This window comes from Pectinophora gossypiella, chromosome 25, assembly GCF_024362695.1.
Source record: "Pectinophora gossypiella chromosome 25, ilPecGoss1.1, whole genome shotgun sequence".
Taxonomy (NCBI): Eukaryota; Metazoa; Arthropoda; class Insecta; order Lepidoptera; family Gelechiidae; genus Pectinophora; species Pectinophora gossypiella.
The window spans coordinates 8334968-8355529 of NC_065428.1; the positions used below are offsets into that span (position 1 = coordinate 8334968).

A 20562-nucleotide genomic window follows, 5' to 3' on the forward strand; every position below is an offset into this window, starting at 1 on the left:
ATTTTCTGGTTTTATATAGCGGGTCAATTTTCGATTCTTTCTCACGATATTAGTGAATTTTTGGTTCAAATTCCTTATCTCGTTTCATATACTGGTTTAACTCGATTCTGTAGAGAGACTTTCTTCGATATTGCAGCGTGGTATTGTATGTTAATGTCCGTTTTCGGTTGATGAGGGAGGTTTGGAGCTTTTTAGGTTATAGAATATACTTTTTTACACTTAACAACCAGTTACATCACAAACATGAAATGGACGTTTACAAGGGTGGACTTATCTCTAAGAGAGATCTCTTCCAGCCAACCCAGAGGTAGTATAAGAATATCTGCGGGAGAATAAAAAGAGGTGCAATATATGAAATACATTTAAGATAAATATTATTTTTTTTGTATAATAATACAATTTGTCACATATACAATTTAACAATAAAATTATTAAAGAAAACTTAGTCCATAAATAACCCGCCCCTGACCGTTCCCGGTGCAAAGGTGCCCATAACGCTCGCCGCATTGCCGCGCTGAATAGCAATGGCCAACCTTTGCTCCAAGAACGAACCGGAGCGAGAGTCACCCGTTTTTTCCCTGAGCCTGCGACCTAAATCTGAAATAAAATTATAATAATACATTATAATAATTATATACATAATGAAATACATGATAATAATTATATCTACATATAAAACCGTTTTAAAATAATAATTATAGTCATTAGAACAAAAACTAACTATACATTGTTTTAAGTCTGCAAATAAAGAATATTGAATATTGAATATTAAATTTACGCGGTTAGTGGTGCTAATTCCTGTAAATACCATCTAATTTTATTTTAGGTTATATCTGTCATTTTCTTATCCGCCGAAAAGGAAAGGGACGGGTAATCGACAAGCATAAAATTTATGGAACACACGTCAATTTTAAGCACAAATCTAAAACAACCGTCTAAAAATTCGCCCGGGTTATTCATTTATTTACTCATTCTTCCTAAAATTAAGAGCTGTCAATCATCCGTCCCTTTCCTTTTCGGCGGATAAGAAAATGACAGGTATAACTTAAAGTAAAATTAAGAGATGTCTGCAGGAATCGGGGCCAATAACGGGTTCTTACCGCGTTTAAATGGGGATATGAGACTCCCGATATTTCGACACTGTTGCAAGTGCCATGATCACGGGATGACTGATGAGATTGGAGTGGAGTAGGTAGATCCATAATTTTCTAAAAACTAACTAACTGTTAGTTGTTCCTCTCCGTCCCGCACCAATTCGAACCGGGCACCGACCTCACCCCTCTGGGTCTTATTTTATAAGAAGAACGATAAGAATGTTATTTTTGTATGGCGTGTCCCAATAGACGAGTTAACATAGCTTCACGCCTGTATACCCGCAGGGTAGGCAGAGGATACACTTTTTCCTCGTCAGCAATGTTTAAGTCCCAACGTCAGCAAAATTTATAGGCGAAAGTTAATGTATCTTAATAATGAAATTTTGCGTAAAATGAAATGTCTGCAATAATTAATTCGTTTATTAATTTTAATCATTACAATAGGGTATTTGACCGGGTCAAAGATAAATCATGAAATGCTAATCTAGAAATAGAAGCCAGTTTTTTCAAAAATCAATCTAATTTTACTTTTAGACTTAGTTTCGAATTTTATCTATGAATTGAGTACGATCCGGAGATCCCGGGTTCGAATCCCGGTGGGGACATATCACAAAAATCACTTTGAGATCCCTAGTTTGGTTAGGATATTACAGGCTGATCACCTGATTGTCCAAAAAGTAAGATGATCCGTGCTTCGGAAGGCACGTTAAACCGTTGGTCCCGGTTCCTACTTAATGATGTAAGTAAGTTAGTCAGGGTTATTACTGAGCCGCCAAAGGCCCCTGACATGGCTCATGTAACGAATACTTACTTACATTAGTAAGTAGTAACCGGGACCAACGGCTTAACGTGGCTTCTGAAGTACTATTAATGCAATAACAGTGTTTTTTTTTTCAAGAGCTTAGTCACTACGTACTATACCGCTCTGTAAAATAACAGTGTTTTTTTTATTTTTTTTTTCAAGAGCTTAGTCACTACGTACTATATCGCTCTGTAAAATAACAAGTGTTATTTTTTTATTTATTTTTTCAAGAGCTTAGTTTACGGACTATATCGCTCTGTAAAATAACAAGTGTAATTTTTTTAAATTTATTTTTTCAAGAGCTTAGCTTAGTCACTACGGACTATATCGCCCTGTAAAATGACAGTTTTTTTTTCCAGTGTACCATAGACAATCAAGCGAAGATTGGAGTGTAGCGTCCCTCATGACCTGCCCCAAACACAACCCCCTCACCGACCTAACAACGGACACCATGCCCTCTAGCGAAAAGTGAGTAACACGCTTCTTTGATATACGTATTTTATTTATTATAATATAATTTATTTATTATTTGTTTATCTTTATTGTATTATGTCCCGCTTTATTGGTTGTCAATTTGTTGTGTCAAGTTATTGGTGTTGATTGGTTGTTGGTGGTTGCCGGAGAGAATGCATGAAGTCTTTGATGACAGGGGAAGAAGCGAAAGTGGTGTGTCAGGATCGTCTAAAAAGTGGAATTCCGTGGTCATTGCTTACCTCAACCGGGTATAGGTGATCTTATCGTCGCTGACTCTGATTTGCACCTTTTGTTATTGACAATAAGACACAAATTATTCTAGTTAAAGATTTTAGATACGCCTGTTTGCAAATCCAGACACGTCATGTGTTTTTGTAGTGAATTGAAATTAGAAAGTGTTTTATTTGGATTAGTATAAAGTTAACAATAATTCAGTAAACAAATATTTTTTCAATAATGAAAGTTTAATTTACAGTCGATTATTTATTGTAAATAATGGTTTTGTCATTTTTATTAATATGTTGGAGCAATAATGAAACATTTAAATTGACTTAATAAATTAATTTAGGTTTTCTTTTTATTGTAAAAGAAGCGACGCATATTTATTTATATAAATAAAAATCCTAATTTTAATTTAATTATTGTCACTTCCAACAAATAAAAATCAATTTTAATTTTATTTTTTGTTGATTCTTTATTTTGTTTTCCCTTTTTTAAAATTACTCTTTAATGTAAATATTTTGTCTGTATAATAATATAATAATATCACACAAAAGAAATAGGCTAATTATAAATAAGGCGGGACAACTTTTATATATATTTTTATTTATGTTAATTATATTATTTTATAGCAAGTGGTGTCGGGTGATCACTGGTGATGATATAATGAGAATGAGTCTGAGGTATTTTAAGTATTTTTAGTTTCGTTTTCCGCCAAAATTTATATTTATTTTTCTTTAAGTTAACATTTTTTCCGACTTGCGTTTTTTTTTAAATTAGTTTTAGTTTTTGATTGGTTTGGCTCTCAGTTGTTAAGGCGACTGAAATATGTTTCCGCAATTTTTATTTTTGTGAAATTGTGAAAGCAATGCACAAAAAATAAAATGCAATGTTGTATAACAGAAAAAAATGCAACTGAACCAGAGTTAGTGGATTTTTTTTATTTATTTTTTTAATTAGTGTGTATGGCATTGGATACGGTGTTTTTGAGTGTCATTATGAATGCACATGATGTGTACCCAAATTTATAATTTCAAACTAAAACAAATATAAATGTGAAATTGTAAATTTTGGTGACAATGTGTCTACTATACGTTGGCAAAAAAAATTACGAGAGAAGCACATTATAAAGCTAGTTTAGAAAGAATCTTAATATTACTAAAACAAATCGCCTTTCACACAAGAGTATAACAGTTATAATATGCCGTCCTTAACATACGGTAAGTACAAGAAAGTGATAAAACTAATCTTGTCTGCCGGTTTTTTTTATGATTATTATTATGAACGTTTAATATAATGCAGTACTGGAAATGTAGAAGTTTTTCCCGCCATTTTACCAACATATAGTAGACATTATAGATATAGATATCACGTATAAAGACAAATATATTCGTCATATGCATGGGTTTATCTGCGAATCTTCAATGTGTGTTTGGCTTCGTTTGAACGATTGATATTTAAAACTATTTCAAGAAAACAATTATACTTATGCTTATGCCTTTAGGGTCACTTACCATCGTGAGATGGTGGTAAAATGGTGACCAGCATTGAGTTTCGTCATCAGAAATACGAATTTAAATCAAAATTGAATTTCATTTTTACAAAGGTTTCAAACTGCCTTTATTTACCGAGTATTAAGAATTATGTGTGTTTTAAAAACAGTATATATTTAAGAATACAAAGTCATTGATAAAATTAAAAAAAAAATAAGAAAAAGGATTGAGTTATTTCAAAAATTACAATGAAATGCGAACAAATAAGTTTTATTTTTTATTTTTACGGCCCAGAGTTGTGTCAAAATATCGACAGTCAAATTCTCATTACTTGACTATCCCCTCTGGATATCCGGGTCATAAGTGCTTAAAATAAAATAAAGTGTAATCTACCACTAATATCAAGCAAGCAGCTGGATAAAACATGTATGTAAGCTATGCTCTTGTTTTAGGAGTCTGTTGCAATACATAGACGAAGAGCTGATGCTCAGGTAAACACGGAGGACAACACTAGTATAGTATATGCATGTATACGCTGTATGTCTGTGTGTAGTTGGCGCTGGCGGGAGTAATGGGAGAAAATAAAGTATCTAACTTATAATAAATTTAAGTAAATTAAAATAAAATAAAAATGTCATCGCCATATCAATAACGCATGACTAGCTCAGCTAAATTGCTTAAATTATATTTACCAATATGTAACATAAGCTCACGATCATATCCTAATTGGGGTAGTCAGAGGTACATCCATCGTAAGATGAACTAATGTCTTGAATTACTTATGGCTCTGCCTACCCCATTAGAGATTACTGGCGTGAGTTTATGTAAATGTAAGAATGTAGTTGGAATTAACCAAGATTGTATTGTTTTCCTTAATACCTTTAGATCAAAGAATCATTAAAGGCAAAAATTAATTATCTAATTTTGATTTCGACTCATTTATAGCAATACTGGTTATGCGATATTGGAATTTCCTTGTTGATACTATATCGTGGCCGTATAGAGAAAACCAGGTAAGCGCCTTTTTGAAAAATCACATTCTGTTGTGTTTTTCTTCAACAAAACTTAGATTTCTTTCAATCAACTTCAATCCGTATCCGTTGTAGGAGAAGAAAGTAAGAAAGAAAGAAAGAAAATATTTATTCGGCATACTTAACACTAATTAACAAAAAAAAAAAAAAAAATATTATACATAGTGCCGAAACGGCTTCAGCTCAGCAAATGTCACGGCCTAGCTGTAGCAAGAGTATGACGCTGATTTTCAGCTGCAGCCGGTTAGAAGAGAATCCGGGCACATTTTTTTATTGGATTGAAACTAACTTGAGAATGCAATCCCGATCTCGCGAGATCTCGTCAAATTTTTCGGGATCAATCCCTGAAGCCTAATATGACGAGATCCCATTCGAGATTGACGGGATTGGACGAATATCCTTGAGTTATACTTTTCGTTTTGATTGTGCTAATTTTACAAAGACAACTTAATTATTAAGTTAGATATTGAAATTCGAAAATATCTTTATTCAGTAGGTAACAGTTACACTTTGAATCGTCAATTTTTACATAACGAACGTCTCATCCGCCTAAAACTACTGCAGCTTCTCACAACCTGAAATGACGTAAATTCAAAAATGTTACATTGACCTTCAACAAGTTTATCCATGATAATTACGTTGAATAAATGATTCCGATTTCTGATTGATATTTCCAATCCCGCGGGATCTCGAATTTGCGATCTCGAGTCGGCATTGCATTCTTCTAATTGTGAGGTTTTGTTAACATTTTTTTTTTCAAAATGGCGCTAAAAAAAAGTGGCGCTTGCGTGGTTTTCATTATAAGACGTCGATATTGTATACAGCTACGTTTAAATTCATAGATAGCAAATCTATCACTTGGGTAGTTTCCTAGGTCAAAGATAAATTATCAAAATCTGATAACACAAAAACACATTTTCTTTTTTCTATTTAACTTGTTTATGAATTTTAATATATAAAAATGTAATAATAAGTCAGACATTGGTGCTAATTCCTGTAAATACCATCTAATTTTATTTTAAGTTATATCTGTCATTTTCTTATCCGCCGAAAAGGAAAGGGACGGGTAATCAACAAGCATAAAATTTATGGAACACACGTCAATTTTAAGCACAAATCTAAACCAACCGTCTAAAAATTTTACATCCGTCAATAACCCGACACAGTTAAGTAGACAGCACGTCAAACGGATTGCATACCAGCGACGTACCTTTTGATTCGCCCGGGTTATTCATTCATTTACTCATTCTTCCTAAAATTAAGAGCTGTGAATCATCCGTCCCTTTCCTTTTCGACGGATATGAAAATGACAGATATAACTTAAAATAAAATTAGGCGGTGTCTGCAGGAATCGGGGCCATTTTGTCACGATTTTCTATAACGTCTCAGGTTGATTTTTAATGCAAATTCCATACTAATTTCGTGTTTAGTAAAAAGTAACTGATTTGACTAGTTGGAAACTACCCTATTATTACGTAGTCACATTTTTTTTTATTAATTAGTACAGTTTATAATCGTGAAAGTGTCATCCAAATTGGTATAGTATTTTTTTATTGCATGATTCTTCTGTTACTCCTAACAGCAAAAAGGTGTAAAAATTGTTTTTGGACTTTTAAAAACGTATGGATTTTATAATAGTATTTTTGCTTAAAAAGAGATGTTAATATTTTTTTTTTTAAGTAAATATTGGAAATAAGTATTTAAGCATGTAGCATGTATATTGTGTTATTTAGAGCTTTTAGAAAGCTTTAAAATCATAGACAGCAGTTAGCAGGTATCCTTATGAGCCGTAAGGACAATAACGTATAAAAGTAATGTATTTAGAAATAAAAAAAGATATTTTTGCCATTTCTCACTTCATTTAAAAAACTTTGTGTCCCACCAGCACCACTTGTTATTAAAAAAATTAACACATAAATAATAAACAGGCTTCATTAAAAAAAATAACCTAAAAACTCCATTTTGTGTCTAACAGCACAAAAGCTTCGAACCTAATAGCACTGCATACCCCGGCTTCACAGAGCTAATTAACAAAAAAGAAACCTATCATTTTTGGTAACTTTTATTTTTTTCGCAGGGCAACACTTCCGCTCACAGCCGACACAGCAGCGATGTCGCAGGCTGGCAACCCAGCGCTATCGTTGCACGACCAACACTTATCCCAATGCATTCAACTTAAACAAAATTTCCTTAACAATTCAACGACTAATATCTACCAAAACTTAGCTACGAATTTCCAAAGTCCCGTAGGAACTTCGAGAGTTTCGATAGACGATCCGTTATGTAGAAAAATGGAGGATATAATGTACGTTGACCATCAGGAGAGCGACGCGTTAGTACAGACACCTCAAATAAGGAACGCGAATTGCGAATGTGGGTTATGTCCAAAGCCAGAGAGAAAGGACGACAACACATTGAGCGATTTGCAAAAATCAGTAGCGAAATGCTCGTGTGACGCCTGCAACTCCAACGGGGACATACTTAGTTACTACAGGAACTGTTCAAATCAAAACCAGGACTCTGGTATCGTGTTCTGTGATATATGTAAGAAGCAAAAGATATCAGTGTCCAACTTCAGAGCGTTGCAGATTGCTAACAAGTTGAGGATCTCCGAAGACAAGCTGGAGAACGGCCAATCAGACGAAGATCTTTGCAAGAAGATCGACATGACGCTCAGCATGGATGAGAAGTCATACGAACACAGGAAGAGGCATAACAGACATAACTCCGACTCGGTTACTGCGGGTAAGTTTTAACCGACTTCAAAGAAAGAAGGTTATCAATAGGCTACTTGACAACCAAAGCTACTTGATAACGGCCTCCGTGGTTCAGTGGTTGAGCGTTGGGCTCACGATCCGGAGGTCCCGGGTTCGATTCCCGGTGGGGACGTATCACAAAAATTACTTTGTGGTCCCTAGTTTGTTTAGGACATTACTGGATGATCACCGGATTGTCAGAAAATAAGCTGCATAAAAAACTTTTTTTTTAAACATAATATTGTTATAAAATTTAGTAAGCCTATATTTATTAGCCTAATATCAGTTACCAGACAGTTAATCCCATGCATTCATATTTTCTATATAATCACTAACTTTATTTACAAAGTTTACACCTTTCTTACTTATATCTGTCATTTTCTTATCCGTATAAAAGGAAAGGGACGGGTAATCAACAAGCATAAAATTTATGGAACACACGTCAATTTTAAGCACAAATCTAAAACAACCGTCTAAAAATTTTGTATTGGCCAACAACCCGACAGAATTATGTTGACAGCACACGTCAAACGGTTTACATAGCAGCTAGATTCCTTTTGATTCGCCCGGGTTATTCATTCACTTACTCATTCTTCCTAAAATTAAGAGCTGTCAATCATCCGTCCCTTTCCTTTTGGATAAGAAAATAACAGGTATAAGTTAAAAGTAAAATTGGGAGGTGTCTGCAGGAATCGGGGCCAATACGTTCGTACAGTCATGAGTAATATAACGTACCCACTTTAGGACTCTGTCGCACTAACATATTTGTCATTTAGTGAGACTTACAGTTCAATTTGTCAAAAAAGTTAATGTGACATGGTACCAAAGTGTATACATATTAATGCTCGTGACCGTACTTACGTTCTATGTTCTTTTGTCAACACATGTGCAATAATAATACTTTGTGTGTAATGATCTTTCAGGTATAGACCTAAGTCAGTTCTGCCAGTGCGAGCTGGAAGGTAACAAACGTAAGACGTCTTCAGTGGACGAGATATTCAAAATGGTGGACGAACAGGACAACAAGAGGGTGGAAGATGAAGAGAGAGTGAGTCAGAGGCAGAGGAGTCTGTCGGACAGCCAGCGGGACAAGGCTAAGGTCGAGAAAGGTTGGTGCAGCTTACAAGTTACATTTTAATAAAAAAAAACTCCATCATCACTAATTTAAGAGCCACGCTCTTGTCGGTGTAGCATGATTGCTGCTTTTTTAGGGAAAAATAGGGCAGTGGTTTCCCTCTTGCCTTCCGCCCCAAAAAAAAAACTAGTCGATAAAAAATATTTTTCGCAAAACTTACGAGGAGGAGCTGGGTGGCGCAGCGGTAAACGCGCTCGGTCTGCGATTGTTGAGGTTAAGCAACTTTCGCAAAGGTCATAGGATGGGTGACCACAAAAAAAAGTTTTCATCTCGAGCTCCTCCGTGCTTCAGAAGGCACGTTAAGCAGATGGTACCGGCTGCATTAGCAGTCGTTAATAACCATCCGCACTGGGCCCGCGTGATGGTTTAAGGCCCGATCTCCCTATCCATCCATAGGGAAGGCCCGTGCCCCAGCAGTGGGGACGTTAATGGGCTGATGATGATGACAGGGGTTATTTACATAACATATATACATACATAAATAGCCTATGTACGTCCCATTGCTGGACACAGGCCTGTCCTCAATCAACCGGAAGGGGTATGGAGCATGCTCCACCACGCTGCTCCAATGCGGGTTAAAAACATAGGGGTTATTTATATTAATCTTAGTATATGTTAAAAAAAAGTTCGCAAAAAAAAAAACATCTAAAACCATACAGTGTTAGTGACATCGTAATGAACACTGAGGAGGATGGTTCAGACCATGATTCTGAATTAGAAGTGGTTAGGAATTATTTTCAATTCTACACTTATGCGACGCATACCCCCTCCGGTTGATTGAGGGGAGGCCTGTGCCCAGCAGTGGGACGTATATAGGCAGTTTATGTTACTTATGCGACGGAAAATTCCACTTGATGTTAAATCAAGATCATCCCCCTCAGTATTCGGTACTTTTTTTTTTTGACGTGACTTATTGTAGATTTGCCGTAGATAGCATTAACTACTTGGCCGGACGGCTCAGGGCTTCGTCTGAGAGGAAAAATATTTGAAAGAATTAATCGACCCTAGTGGGTCGATAGCGATAAGCGCTGAATGAAGGAAATTGACGACCACGCCGGCGGGGTCGGTATTCGGTACGGTGTCACTAGCACTGTTTGGTTTTAGATGGTTTTTTTTTGCAAACTTTTTTCGCAGACAGTTAACAGTCAAACTTTCAAGTCGCAGGTTCGAATCCAGCACAGGCCTAAACCAATGATTGTCGAATTTGATTTCGAATTCATGTTTGGATCATAAATGATTATTACGTGCTCAGCGGTGAAGAAAAACATCTTGAGGAAACCCACATTCTCGCGACATGCGTTTTCCCTTCGCGGGTTGGAAGGTCAGATAGGCAGTTGCTTCTGTAAAAAACCGGTCCTGTCAAATCTTGAGGTTGGGTTAGCGGACCCTGTGAAAAACGGGATAATGCTGGGGAGATGATTAGACAGTTAAAGATAAACAGTTGCTTTAGCAATTTATGTTTGTTTCTTTACTATGTATCCTGTGGGCTTAATATTTTTGAGGGAATTTTGATTATTTTATTACGTTCTTTCCATATCTCGGGACTATGGAGTCCCGGATTTTTGGAAGGCGTGCGTGGGGCCGAAACCAACACGGAGAGGCCCCTTAAGACAATAGTATAGCGAGTAAAATAAACGCGCCACCTATTGGTTTTAATCGCCCGCCAAATAAGCGCACTGTCCGCCCGCCCGCTCGCTACCGCTCGCCATAATTTTTGTTCTTAATTTGTTTTTATTCACTGATATTACAATACTTACTTTATATTATCCTTTATTTTATAGTTTAACTTCTGGAGTAAATAACTAACAGTGCAAAGTGTTTTTATTTGAAGGACGGCTATAATAGGCTACTTTCCAACTAGTCAAATCAGTTACTTTTTATTAAACGTCAAAACACGAAATGACTATGGAATTTGTATGAAAAACACACTGTGACGTCATAGAAGAATGTGACAGAATGTCGGACTTATTATTTATTATTTCTTGTTTAAAATTCATAAATAAGTTAAATAGAAAAAAGAAAATGTATTTCGTTAGTTTTAGATGTGTCTTTATTTAGTAAACAGAATTTCATAATTTATCTTGAATCTAGTACACGACCCAATTTAATCTAAACGTGGTGTGACACCAACCGGCGATTATCCATGTATGCACTATGGGCGTGCACCCATAGACAATCCCCGGTTGGTGTACGACTATTGTCGATTTTTATTATCCCCCCCCCCCAGCGCGCACCCCCCCGGGGCCCCCCCGCCGCTCCCGCGGCCGCCGCGCCCACACGCCCCCGCGGCCCGCGCCCAACGGCCTGCCGCCCACGCCCAAGGTGCACATGGGCGCCTGCTTCTCGAAGGTCAGTCTCCACTATCATTGCAAATACAACAAATGGATCTTGTTATAATTAAAACACATAATAACGGGTTCTTACCGCGTTTAAATGGGGATATGAGACTCCCGATATTTCGACACTGTTGCAAGTGCCATGATCACGGGATGACTGATGAGATTGGAGTGGAGTAGGTAGATCCATAATTGTTATTATGTGTTTTAATTATGATAATAACCGCGTAAACTTAAAACAATGGATCTTGTTATCTTAAATAAATAATAATAATAATAATCATTTCATCGAATCACCTCGACCCCACTACACTTGGTTAAGGCCCGTGTAGTGGATATAAACTAAAAAAAGGGAGAATAGAAAATAAACTTTAACATAATAATAATAATTGCCACCAATATCTATAGTCTTCCATAGCTTTCTATGCAAACCGTTCATAATAAGGCTACTTTCAGGGATTAATATTGAATTGTATGTTGTATACGCCCGTATTGGTATAACATACGGTTATTGACTCATTGTCCGTTGAATTTTATTCATGTAATTTTTATGTGTACAGTCATGAGCAATATAATGTACCCACTTTAGGACTCTGTCGCACTAACATAATTATTTGACATTTAGTGAGACTTACAGTTCAATTTATCAAAAAAGTTAATGTGACTTGGTACCAAAGTGTATACATATTAATGCTCGTGACCGTATACCGATGGTGTATCTTAAATAAATAAGTACGAGTATGCCGAAAAAAAATAATTCAAAACAAAGCATCTGTAACTTTTTGTCGTTGTCGTAAAAATACACAAATTTAGTTTTTGATTATTTTGTGATTTTCTGTAGATTTGCCTACCTCGAATAGATTTAGATGCTTGATAATAGATGTATTTCTTTTTTTATAAACTTATAATAATTAAAAAAAAAAACACGTATGTCAGCTGAGAATTTTCGAGTCATTATGACTTATAATTAAAACACAACGGGTTCTTACCGCGTTTCAAGTAGGGATATGAGACTCCCGATATTTCGACACTGTTGCAAGTGCCATGATCACGGGATGACGGGATGACCCACGGGAGTAAGAACCCGTTATTATGTGTTTTAATTATGATAATGGCCCCGATTCCTGCAGACACCTCCTAATTTTACTTTAAGTTATACCTGTCATTTTCTTATCCGCTGAAAAGGAAAGGGACGGATGCTTGACAGCTCTTAATTTTAGGAAGAATGAGTAAATGAATGAATAACCCGGGCGAATTAAAAAGGTATCTCGCTGGTATGCAAACCGTTTGACGTGTGCTGTCAACATAATTCTGTCGGATTATTGGCCGATGTAAAATTTTTAGACGGTTGGTTTAGATTTGTGCTTAAAATTGACGTGTGTTCCATAAATTTTATGCTTGTCGATTACCCGTCCCTTTCCTTTTCGGCGACTAAGAAAATGACAGGTATAACTTTAAATAAAATTAGATGGTGTTTATAGAAATTAGCACTTAACGCGTAAACTTAAAACAATGTATTATTTTGTTTTAATATGTGAAAACAATAAGTATGTCGAATAAATATTTTTCTTTCTTCCTTCTTTATAATCGACCCCACAGCATGAAATTAATGTTGAAAATTCTATGTACAGGTGTTCAACGGCTGTCCGCTCCGGATAAACTGCACGGCGTCGTGGATACACCCTGACACCCGGGACCAACACATACTCATTGGTAAGACGGACATACTTACTAACATAAAAACATGTAAACGTACTTTAAAGAATTTATACTTGGGTTCTAAAGATGTAACGTAATGTTATGATATTATTGTAACGAGGGAGCAATTTTCATTCGCTTCTCGCATAAGCCTTATTCAGGCTTTTAGATAAGCGTCTTATACTGTGTAAAAATAATAATTTGTAAAAGTGTTTTGAACAAAAAAAAAAGACAACTGCGGCACGCTGGGTGGTGAGGATATGGTATCCCGACGTGCCGGCAGAGTAGGGGAATGATTGGTGATAACGATGATAAATTAGAAGCAAGCAGCAAGCAGGAATATATACAGTTTATTATGAACACTTCACAAACAGTATAGGAATATACATAGTTCACAATATACACACTTCACAAAAGAATCAAGAATTAGAGGGCACGGCCCTAAACAGTATAATATACTCGTTGTTTTTATGAAGGTCGGGGATGCAGTGAGTCACAAAAGTGTAAAATGAAAGGAAATGCAGAATGGAATGAGAATTTCGTAATTCCCACAGGAATGCATTTTCGGAGGTATGCGACCCAACTTGTATTGGGCTGGTTTTCCCTTCGCGGGTTGGAAGGTCAGACAGGCAGTCGCTTCTATAAAAAACCGGACCTATCAAATCTTCAGGTTAGGTAAGCGGACCCCGTGAAAAACGGGATGATGCTAGGGGATGATGAGTTAGTTTTTTTAATGTATGTTCTTTGTCCAGGTGCTGAAGAAGGAATCTACACGCTAAACCTGAACGAGCTTCACGAGACGGCCATGGACCAGCTGTGCCCGCGGCGGACCATCTGGATGCACGTCATCAAAGATGTGCTCATGTCACTTTCTGGTGAGTGGGAATACAGTATCAGTGATAAAAGGGCCCTCCACTGGGGCAATTCCTGTTCGGTGCGACGGTATATGATGTGACGGTATATGATGTGACGGTATATGATGTGACGGTATATGATGTGACGGTATATGATGTGACGGTATATGATGTGACGGTATATGATGTGACGGTATTTGATGTGACGGTATATGATGTGACGGTATATGATGTGACGGTATATGATGTGACGGTATATGATGTGACGGTATATGATGTGACTGTATTTGATGTGACCGTATTTGATGTGACCTTATGTTGTGCAGGCAAGACCCCGTCGCTGTACCGGCACGAGCTGCTGGCGCTGCTGGGCAGCGCCCGCGGGGGCAGGTCGCTGCGCGTGCTGCCGCCCCGGCTGCTGCCCAGGAGGTTCGCGCTCACCACCCGGGTGCCCGACACCAGAGGTACGCTGCACATTATTGTTAATAATAACACATTACATAAGTTAATAGGCTACTTGACAACCTAGTCAAATGAGATACTTTTTACGAAACATCAAAACGAAAGTTTTTTTTGGAGTTTGTATGGATATTTAGTCCTGTGACGTCATCAATAAAAGCGTTCAAAAATCGTACTCATTGTAGCTTAATTCGTAAATAAAATTCAAAAATAAGTAAAATGAGATTGAGTTTTGATTATCTTAGACTGGCTTCTATTACTAGATTAGCATATTATCATTTATCTTTGACCCAGTCAAATACCCAATTGGGTACCCATGCCTCACCGAGCTTTCTGTTCGACGGACGTGGTAGGTAGTGGTGGTTTTTTTATGGTGCTTCTATCTTGTGTAACCAAACTAGGGATCGCAAAGTTTTGTGGTATGTCCCCACCGGGAGTCGAACTCGGGACCTCTGGATTGTGAGCCCCACTGTACTGAGGAGGTGGTCATCGTTTTCGTTTTGAATGTCCAAATAAATAAATACCATGTTTGCACCAGGTTGCACGCGATGCGCGGTGGCCCGCAACCCGTACAACGGGTACAAGTACCTGTGTGGCGCCACGCCGGCGGGGCTATTCCTCATGCAGTGGTACGACCCGCTGCACAAGTTCATGTTGCTCAAGGTACGTGCACGTGCCCGGACAAGTCGGGTATCCCAAGTGGTGAAGTAAGTTCTAATATGTATATGTTTTTTATTGCAAATAAAAAAAGTTTTCATCTCGAGTTCCTCCGTGCTTCGGAAGGCACGTTAAGCCGTTGGTTCCGGCTGCATTAGCAGTCGTTAATAACCATCAATCCGCACTGGGCCCGCGTGGTGGTTTAAGGCCCGATCTTCCTATCCGTCCATAGGGAAGGCCCGTGCCCCAGCAGTGGGGACGTTAATGGGCTGATGATGATGATGATTGCAAATAAATGATTATGATTATGAAACTAGTAACATAAACAGCCTATATACGTCCCACTGCTGGGCACAGGCCTCCCCCCAATCAACCGGACGACGAAACTAGTTACTGTTGTTAAAATGAGAATATCGAAACTCCAACGCCATAACGATCTACCGAAACAAGGCATACGTAAGTACTTAGTCGTTACATGAGTCATGTCAGGGGCCTTTGGCGGCTCAATAATAACTCTGACACCAGGGTTGATGGGGTTGGTAATCCACCTCACAACCCACACGAAAGAAGAGAAGCCCCGTATACTTTTGAATCAGACCATGATTCTGAATATAAAGAGGTATGATATCAAGAGGAATATTAATAGAAATAGAAATGTTTTATTGCAACCATGTGTTCTTACAAATTGTGGTGTTATAAAAATACAGAAGTAAGTATTATAGTATCAACATGTACCCGGTTAGGGCACTGCAACTGGTAGAGAGGACAACATACTTAACATATTCCGTCGTAAAAGTATGGAACTGGAAATTAAAAATAAAAAAACCACTAAAATTTTCATGAATTTTCCACCAGGAAATTCCACTTGATATCAACTCGAAATCATGAGCTGAATCATCCCCCCTTAGTATTCGTTACGATGTCACTAAAACTGTATACTCGACAACAATGGAATAATAACCCTCATGTTGTATGTATGTTTATGTATGTGTATGTATGTATGTGACATATATTTGTGTATTTATTTATACAGGGTGTTAGTGACATCGTAACGAATACTCAGGGGGATGATTTAGACCATGATTCTGAGTTAATATCAAGTGGAATTTTTCGTCGCAAAATTCATGATTTTTTTTAGTTTTTTTTAAATTATTTTCAATTCTATAATTTTGCGATGAAAAATTCCACTTGATATTAACTCAGAATAATCAGCTGAATCATCCCCCTCAGTATTCGTTACGATGTCACTTACACCCCACACAAGTACATACGGTAGCCATACAAGTAGGTATGGGTGTTAGTGACACCGTAACGAATACTGAGGGGGATGATTCAGACCATGATTCTGAATTGATATCAAGTGGAATTTTCAGTCTGAATATTCCTGAAAATTTTTGTGTTTTTTTTTAATTATTTTCAATTCCATACTTTTGCGACGGAAAATTCCACTTGATATCATCTCAGAATCATGGCCTCAATCACCCCTCAAAGTTTTCGTTACGATGTCACTAACACCCTGTATATATTTTTTATTTACGGTGTTTTTTAGTTATGTTGGTGTCATTGTATGTTTATTGCATCATCCCGTGTTCCAATGCATAAACTTATTTCACCCTAAGGTTGCCTGGCAGAAATTGCTGTTTAGCAATAAGGCCGCTTATTGTAATATTACTTATATGTCGTTGTGCAATAAAGTGTGATTGTGTGTGATTGTTCCAGAACATAGAGTGCACGCTGCCATCACCTCTCCTCTGCTTCGAGCTGATCATCACGCCAGAGCTGGAGTACCCTCTACTATGCGTCGGCGCAACTAGGAAGCCACTCCGACTCAACCTTATTAATATTAATTCTGGTGAGTCTTCACACAACTCCATGGTCTAGTGGTTAGAGCGTCAGACTCACGATCTGGAGTTCCGGGTTCGATTCCCGATAGTAGACCGAAATCAGTTTATCAGACTGTCCTTTGTTTGGTAAGGACTTTGCAGGCTGAAATCACCTGATTGTCCGAAAGTAAGATGATCCGTGTTTCGGAGGGCACGTCAAGCCGTTGGTCCCGGTTACTATTCACTAATAAAAGTACGTAGTTGTTCGCGACTCAGTAATAACCCTGACACCAGGGTTGATAACGTTGGTCATCCACCTCACAGATGACGTTATAACTTTTTGTCTGTATAATTTTTGAAATAGGCTTGTTTCGAACTAGTCAAATCAGTTACTCTTTACTACACGCCAAAACACGAAATTACTATGAATATGTATGAAAAAGCACATTGTGACGTCATAGAAAAACGTTGCCCCTTCCTGTCGTGTATCATATTTTACCTCCTACTCTCTATACGCAAAGCCTTATCTTCATATTTAACCGGTTTCATAATTGTATGACAACCGGCAACAATTTATTTACGCGACCATAATTTGACCTATAGTTATCCTAACTATCCGGGCCATATGTCTCACATACTGACATTATACCCTACTCACACATACAATACACGCACTACTACACACCCTCTTAACGAACATACTCACACACATCCTAACAAACACACGCTCTGCATGCACACTTTATTAACACAGCTCATTAATTTTAATTTGTTTTGATTATCTAGATTTAAGCATTTATATTTTATTTTCTAGTGTTTTTTTTTGGGGCACAGCTGAAAATCAGCGTTGTGGCACTCCCTCAAAGTCGGAGTGTCACAACATATTGTTGAGCTGGCGTCCCTTTTTAGAAATAAGTTTGTAATTACAATGTTCACTTCTACTGTTATACTAATAATTATATCTAAAATAAATGATTTCTATTCTATTCTATCAGCCCTGCAGCAGGGTTGATGTGCGCAACGTGATAAAATTTTGTCACGGTCATTTTATCGATTCTGACGATATAATTATCGAAGCAATTCATCTAAAAAAGCAATATTGCTGTTTGACATTTGTGTGCATTGCGCACTTACTTTTACATGCGCAAATGTCAAATTGCAATATTGCTTTTTTAGATGAATTGCCTCGATGTGGCCATTTTAACCCCCCTGGTCTGATTGTAATGTTTGTTGTTGCAGGCGCGACGTGGTTCCACTCGGACGAGCTGGAGGCCCGCGTTGGCAGCTCCAACACCGTCATCCCGCAGCGGGAGCGGATGCACACGCTGCGGCACGTGCACCAGCTCAACAAGGACTCGGTCAGTACGCACGCACCACAGCGCCATCTAGCGCCCATAATAGACGAACTCACATTGGCCAAATTAAAACCATATATAAGAAAACCAGGGGGTTAAAATCGCCACATCGAAGCAATTTTGCAATTTGACATTTGCGCATATAAAAGTAAGTGCGCAATGCAAACAAATGTCAAATAGCAATATTGCTCCGATGTGGCCATTTTAACCCCCCAAGTATGTTCAATCCTATTGTAGTAAAACACGGAAGAACAGTAATCACACTTATTTATTCTGGTATCAAGAAAATAACACTTAACTTGGTAAACACGTCCAATGTCGACAAGGTCCGCAACGCAAGAGAGCGTGTATCAATCCGTCCGATTTGACAACCCCATTCTTGTGTTGCCATTTATAGAAAAATGTTTTATAACTGTCAACGAACTATTCAGCCTAACACTATCACAAGCCGCCATTCATCCGTCCCTTTCCTTTTCGGCGGATAAGAAAATGACAGATATAACTTAAAATAAAATTAGATGGTGTTTACAGGAATTGGCACCAATGAAGAGTTTAACCTCGTAAGGCCCGGATTTCCAGACACAATAGTTAAACAATGGGATTTGGATTTTAAAAGGACTTTGGGCCTTACGACCTTAATGAATATGTTCCGAACAGGTGCTAGTATGCCACGAGAACGTGGTGGACATAATCCCGGTACTCCCGCCTGCGCTGGAGCCTGCGCGGTGGCGCGGCGACAACGACAAGCGGCGCGGCAAGCTGCTCAGCAGGATCGAGTTCGACTTCAACATCGACTCCATACGTAAGTTCAATAGTATAGAAGTTGTTGAGACCAATGTCCACTCATCCAAAACCTTTAAATTATATAGGCTGTACTTTATGGCACTTTACTTCTATAATATAAAAAAGTGATTGTCTTTGGTTTTGCTCTCTCTCTGGAAAATATTATAGAACGTTGTGGTTGTAAGATTTTTAAGAAGAAGTATTATAATAAAAGAACAATAAGTAATATCGAGTTTTAATGAGAAACATATAGAAGAAATATCCCGGCATCCCCAACAGAAGTCTTAGGGTGGTATTAATAAACGAATCTCAGCTGAGACTGCCCTCAAGATCATGCTCAAGTCTCTGTTTTTATATCAGAACTGTCACATTGACATGATCTTAAGGGCAGTCTCGAAGCTTAGATTAGTTTATTAATACCACCCTTAGTTAATTAAATAGTAGAGAGGATAAATTAAATGGTCGAGAGGATCAGTTAAATAATCGAGAGGATATGGGAAATAGTCGAGAGGATGAGTTATATCATCTAGAGGACAAGTTACATAGTTGTGTGTATAAGTTATATAATGGACAGTATGAGTTAAATAAATCGAGAGGAAGAGTTAAATAAATCCAGAGGATGAGTTATATAGCTGAGAGGTTCAGTTAATAGTCGAAAGGGTGTGTTAAATAGTCGAGAGGACAAGTAATTTAATTGAAAGGATAAGGTAAATAGTCGAGGTTCAGTTAATAGTCGAAAAGATGTGTTAAATAGTCGAGAGGATGAGTAAATTAAATTAAGAGGATAAGTTGAATAGTAGTGAGGATGAGTTATATAGCCTAGAGGTTCAGTTAATAGTCGAAAGGATGTGTTAAATAGTCGAGAGGATGAGTAAATTAAATTAAAAGGATAAGGTAAATAGTCGAAAGGATGAGTTATATAGCCGAGAGGTTCAGTTAATAGTCGAAAGGATGTGTTAAATAGTCGAGAGGATGAGTAAATTAAATTGAAAGGATAAGGTAAATAGTCGAGAGGATGAGTCATATAGCCGAGAGGTTCAGTTAAATAATCCAGAGGATTGTTAGACATGTTGAATTTTGGCGATAAGTTTTAGTCTTTCAATGGGGACCCTAAAAAGGGTATATCAATTCATCTATTCTAGCTTTGCGTAATCACTTTTATATGCGCAAATGTCAATATGCAATATTGTTTTTTGGATGGTTTGCTTCAATGTAGCCTTTTTAATCCGCTGATATCACTCACTACGTAACAGTAACTGTAAGTCCCCCCCCAGTGTGCCTGCAGGACTCTGTGCTGGCGTTCCACCGGCACGGCGTGCAGGGCCGCTCGCTGCGCTCCGCTGACGTCACGCAGGAGATCACAGACAACTCGCGCGTCTACCGCCTGCTGCCGCACGACAAGTACGTATTTATAACATAGCATCGCGCCTGCATCCCCCAAGGGGTAGGCAGACGTGTAAATATACAGGGTGTTAGTGACACTACACCGAATACTGAGGATGATCCAACTCATAATTCTGATTTAATGTCAAGTGGAACTTTTCGTCGCAAAATTCTGATACCGGGTGGCCATAAATTAATCGAAAAAAATGT

General features: G+C 37.8%; 1 protein-coding gene across 6 annotated transcripts in view; it reads left to right on the top strand.

Moving 5' to 3' along the window:
• LOC126378032 (mitogen-activated protein kinase kinase kinase kinase 5) overlaps positions 1-20562 on the top strand; it is a 189934-nt gene that overhangs the window by 29125 nt on the left and 140247 nt on the right. For 3 of the 6 annotated variants that reach the window (XR_007568029.1, XM_050026102.1, XM_050026105.1), the window contains 14 exons: positions 2256-2364; positions 3222-3272; positions 4535-4573; positions 7191-7858; positions 8793-8978; positions 11232-11353; positions 12972-13053; positions 13791-13913; positions 14219-14356; positions 14890-15014; positions 16728-16860; positions 18071-18189; positions 18844-18988; positions 20244-20370. Coding sequence is in view for 5 of the 6 variants with exons in the window: in XM_050026102.1 (XP_049882059.1) it covers positions 2256-2364; positions 3222-3272; positions 4535-4573; positions 7191-7858; positions 8793-8978; positions 11232-11353; positions 12972-13053; positions 13791-13913; positions 14219-14356; positions 14890-15014; positions 16728-16860; positions 18071-18189; positions 18844-18988; positions 20244-20370 (2167 nt within the window). In the remaining variant the exon portion in view is untranslated. The remainder of the gene's footprint in view (positions 1-2255; positions 2365-3221; positions 3273-4534; positions 4574-7190; positions 7859-8792; positions 8979-11231; positions 11354-12971; positions 13054-13790; positions 13914-14218; positions 14357-14889; positions 15015-16727; positions 16861-18070; positions 18190-18843; positions 18989-20243; positions 20371-20562) is intronic. The other 3 variants (XM_050026103.1, XM_050026106.1, XM_050026104.1) reach the window with 2 other exon arrangements.